The sequence below is a fragment of the Spinacia oleracea genome, chromosome 5 (assembly GCF_020520425.1).
Source record: "Spinacia oleracea cultivar Varoflay chromosome 5, BTI_SOV_V1, whole genome shotgun sequence".
Classification (NCBI taxonomy): Eukaryota; Viridiplantae; Streptophyta; class Magnoliopsida; order Caryophyllales; family Amaranthaceae; genus Spinacia; species Spinacia oleracea.
Genome location: NC_079491.1, coordinates 50,761,859 through 50,765,890, shown reverse-complemented (window position 1 = coordinate 50,765,890; position 4,032 = coordinate 50,761,859). Strand labels below are relative to the sequence as shown.

The 4,032-nt window shown below is 36.1% G+C and overlaps 1 protein-coding gene across 1 annotated transcript; it reads left to right on the top strand.

Moving 5' to 3' along the window:
- The first annotated feature begins 355 nt into the window (after positions 1-355).
- On the top strand, positions 356-3,761 carry LOC130461508 (Golgi apparatus membrane protein-like protein ECHIDNA). Its single transcript, XM_056829635.1, has 8 exons — positions 356-409; positions 637-641; positions 1,359-1,416; positions 1,528-1,729; positions 1,864-1,925; positions 2,214-2,340; positions 3,260-3,430; positions 3,715-3,761. The coding sequence occupies exons 1-8, from the start codon at positions 356-358 to the stop codon at positions 3,759-3,761; spliced, it is 726 nt and encodes a 241-aa protein (XP_056685613.1).
- The last annotated feature ends 271 nt before the right edge of the window (positions 3,762-4,032 follow it).

Genomic DNA, 4,032 nt, shown 5'->3' with positions numbered 1-4,032 from the left:
ATGACTTAGCGGCGTTAATTTGAAAACGTCTATAATTAAATGATAAAGAATTCATTGGCGGCGTTAGTGTTAATTATAACGCCTCAAATCAATGCTAATAATTAGTTAGCAGCGTCGTATTGTTTAACGCCGCAGTGTTAGGTCCCCCCACAAAATATCACCCACGCTTAATTCTTTCTTTAGGTTCTCATCGGTAGACAAAATCTCCTCCTTCTTCCTTCAAACTAGGTCTGACTCTGACCTCCATACTTTCTTCACCATCAAATCTCGCCAGGAAAAGTGAAGCTTGAGATTCATATCCACCATCACTAGCCATCGAACTCATCTCCACCACCGCCGTTCTTACTTAAGGTAAATGATGCTTTCACTGACTCCTCCTCCTCCTCCTCCTCCTCCTCCTCCTTGCTGGGTTTCCTTTCAATTACTCTATTCCCCTCGTTTCAGTCTCTCAATTTTCATGAATTATGTTTGAATTATCGAATTATTTCTCTCTGGCTCTCTCCTCTCCTCTCTCCCGCTGAAGCATAAAACCCTAATTATCAATTTTAATTTTTCGCATTGAGAAACCTTCAAAAAATTTCGAATTTGAGGTTAGGTAATTTCGTATATCTGATTTCGTCTGCAAATTTGATATAGGTCAGGTGCTTCGAAGAAAGAGGAGCGTAAATTTGAGAAAAACACGATTTTTTTTTCCAGTAAGACATCTTTTACTTGCTGAAATTCTACTTAATTTTGTGGGTTTTACTTTAATTGTTGAATTGTTTATTTATATTTTCTGGGTTTGGTTTGAAATGAGTGCAGAATTAGGAAGGCTGTTGCAACCTCAAGTGTTAAGAATATAATTCATCAGGTGAATTTTTAAATTAAACTTCTTGATGTGCTTGCCTGAGCTGAAAGAAGAACAACAGCTTGCTCTTCCACCTAACGAAGTGAACTGCAAATCCAGACAAAACCTATTGTAAGGGCTACTTTAAAAATTTCATATTTCATCTTTGTCTTTTTAATTTTAGTTGATAAACTTTATTGTTTGATGTTTCAAATGTGGGGTTTACAAGTCGTACCAGTTTGTGATAGGTTACTTAGTAGGTTATCATTGGGGGTGCTGCTGTTTTATGGTGTTGATTTGTGTATTGGTATGTATATGCTGGTATGCAGTTAGGTGTTATGCATAATGGTTGTTGTGTGTTCTGTTTGTATAGTCCAATTTTGTATAGTTCAGTTCTATTTCATGAAGTTCAGTTAAGCATATAAACAACATGTCATATAAATTTGGTTATGTTTTGATTTTGTCTGTTCTGTTTGCTTTTGTTCTATTTTGGTTCGGTTACTTTGCTTATAACTTTATTCTGCTTTTACAGGCTCCTACCGAAAACTATGCAAACCCAAGGACATGTTTCTTCCATGTTTTTTTTCAAGGTATGTTGTTATAAAAACCCATTGCACGCTTGGTCTTAGTAGTAGAGGGTTTATTCTTTAACTACTTTAGTTGTGGCAGCACTGTAATATCATGGGGGTTTCTTTATGCAGGGTGCATCTTTGGCGTTTTACATTCTCTCTGCACTTTTCTTTGACAACTTTGTGATTATCTTTGTGGTTACTGTTCTCCTTGCTGCTCTTGACTTTTGGGTTGTCAAGAATGTAAGTGGTCGCATTTTGGTTGGTTTGAGATGGAGGAATGAAATTAATGATTTGGGTGAAGGTATATGGAAGTTTGAGTCTCTTGATCCAGAGGTCAGTATTCATTTTTGCACTAGACAAAGTTTACTCGTCACTGTTTATTTATTCTTGCTTGACCATGTTTTTTTAGCCCAAAGGTACGACTTGCTGAGTTTCTCTTTGTAATATCATCTTCTTGTGTTGTACAATCATTGGCTCGCATGAACAAGAAGGACTCGTGGCTGTTTTGGTGGAGCCTTTATCTTACCGTGAGTGAAGTTACCTTTTTTTTTCCCCGTCTCCTTTAAAAACCATGTACTCCCTCCTTGCACATAAGTAGCACTTATACTTTAGGGCATTGCAAATAACTGTCACGTGGTACTTTCTTAAATATAACATTCGGTTCCTGAATTTCTGTGAGGTCTTGTTTTGGTACTATATTTTATGTTACAAGCTGAATGAAGTTGACAGCAATAATTTTATCTTCTATAATTTGTGATTCTTGTTTTGGTACGTTTGTAATATAACTTCGATTTGTTCATTGTTTTTCTCTGTAGGCTGCTTTGTGGATCATTCTCGAAGTATTTTCTCTGATACGGTTTCAAGCTGATTATCTCCTTGTTGTAGCAGTGTGTTTGTCCCTCAGCATTGTAAACATTATTAGCTTTACTAAATGCTGCAAAGGTGAGTGAAATCTGCACAGGTCATTTTTGATTATCTGAACGGAATTAAATGCTACTCCATAATTTTGTGCGTCCCTTTATGGTTGCTTAGTTTGAGGGGAACTCTAAGTATTACCTTTCTGGATAGGTGTATGATTACTTAGACACTAGAATGCAATAAGTAAAGATCCTTTTGCATTTCTGTTTGCAAATCAAGTTGCAATTGGGTGGTTTTTCTCTGGAAAAGCCATCAAAGTATTATCTAATATGATCTATTGCAAAAGAACCATCTGTTATGTGGCCTTACGGAACTGGTGCCTTAAAACCAAGATCCATGGTGGTTGTTATAGTTGTCTTTTTAGGTTGAAGTAGCAAATTATTTACTGTCTTCTTTTGCTAATTATGACTATAAAGTTGGACGATCTTAATTCAAAGAAGTAGAATATTGGTACTATATACTTGCAAAATCGATGTAATTTATATTTACAGATGTAATGATTTTCATTTTGGAGATCACGAAAAGGTTTAATATGACGAATTGAGGATCATAGGGGGGATACGGGGTATTGGGGTCATTTTAGGAGATCGTCAAGGAGTAAATGAAAGGAAGCTGGATTTTTATGTTTGAAAGAGGCTGGATTTAGTGAGGCTTTTATTGACTCTGTTTTTGTCATAACTGATAAGTTTCTAAACTTCGGTATATGTGAAAGTTGATTCAACAACTATTACAGTGAGGATCTTTAAATTCGTAGGGATCATTAATTCTGTATTCAATTTTTTTACTGTGCATCTTAGTTATATCCCTCAGTACTACCCTTCTTTATTAGTCTGAGTACGTGGCATGAGATAGGGTGATTGCTTACTGGCTCATGCAGCGCAGAACAACTATCGCACAAGGCATCTCGGGAAACTCTTGATCCACTTAGCATATTGTTTGCAAGATTGTATTTCAAGCTCCGGTGCTCCATCCATTGCCTTTACCAAGGCTCTGAATGATGCATACTTGTCTTCGGTATTTTTGACACATACAATAGAGAATAGCAAGTCTGGAAACTTTGAAGAGTTGCACCTTTCTCTGGATAGTCACGAGGTACCAACTGGATTTCCTAAAGGTAAAAATGTACAGTATGTAGGATATAGGAATTAACGTTTGAGTAACTATGGAAACCTTTTATGCAATGAATGTATTGTTGTGAATTCATCTGTATAACGTCCTATGTAATTTCTTTCTTTTTAAGTGAAATTCTTGCATTGCTTTCCCAAATGTTGCTAAGTATCATCTTTATGTCCCCTCTGGCCCTATCCTCCGGTCCTCCCTCTAAAATTAAATAAAAATTACTAATTAAAGCATATTTCTTATTTCTATGTTACATGATGTTTATGCTGATTAACGTAGGCATATTACTGATTGAAACTTTCGTTGATGTTAGTGATATGACATAGAGTTGCTAGTTTTGTAGGGAGGATCTTATGTAAATACAATACAGTTGAAGTAACATTTTTTGTTCTGTTTTTCTTACAAATATATATGTCCTGGTATACAAGGCTCATCGTCATTTTCATTTCGTAGCTGTTTGCCTTCTGGATGGATAGTGCTGCTGTTTTCTGCAGTTTTTACTCTGTTATCCGAGAAGATATTTCTGGACAGGAATAACTTTCTGACTACATGCTGACTAGAGGGTACCAACATTATCTTTTGTCATGAATAGAGGGA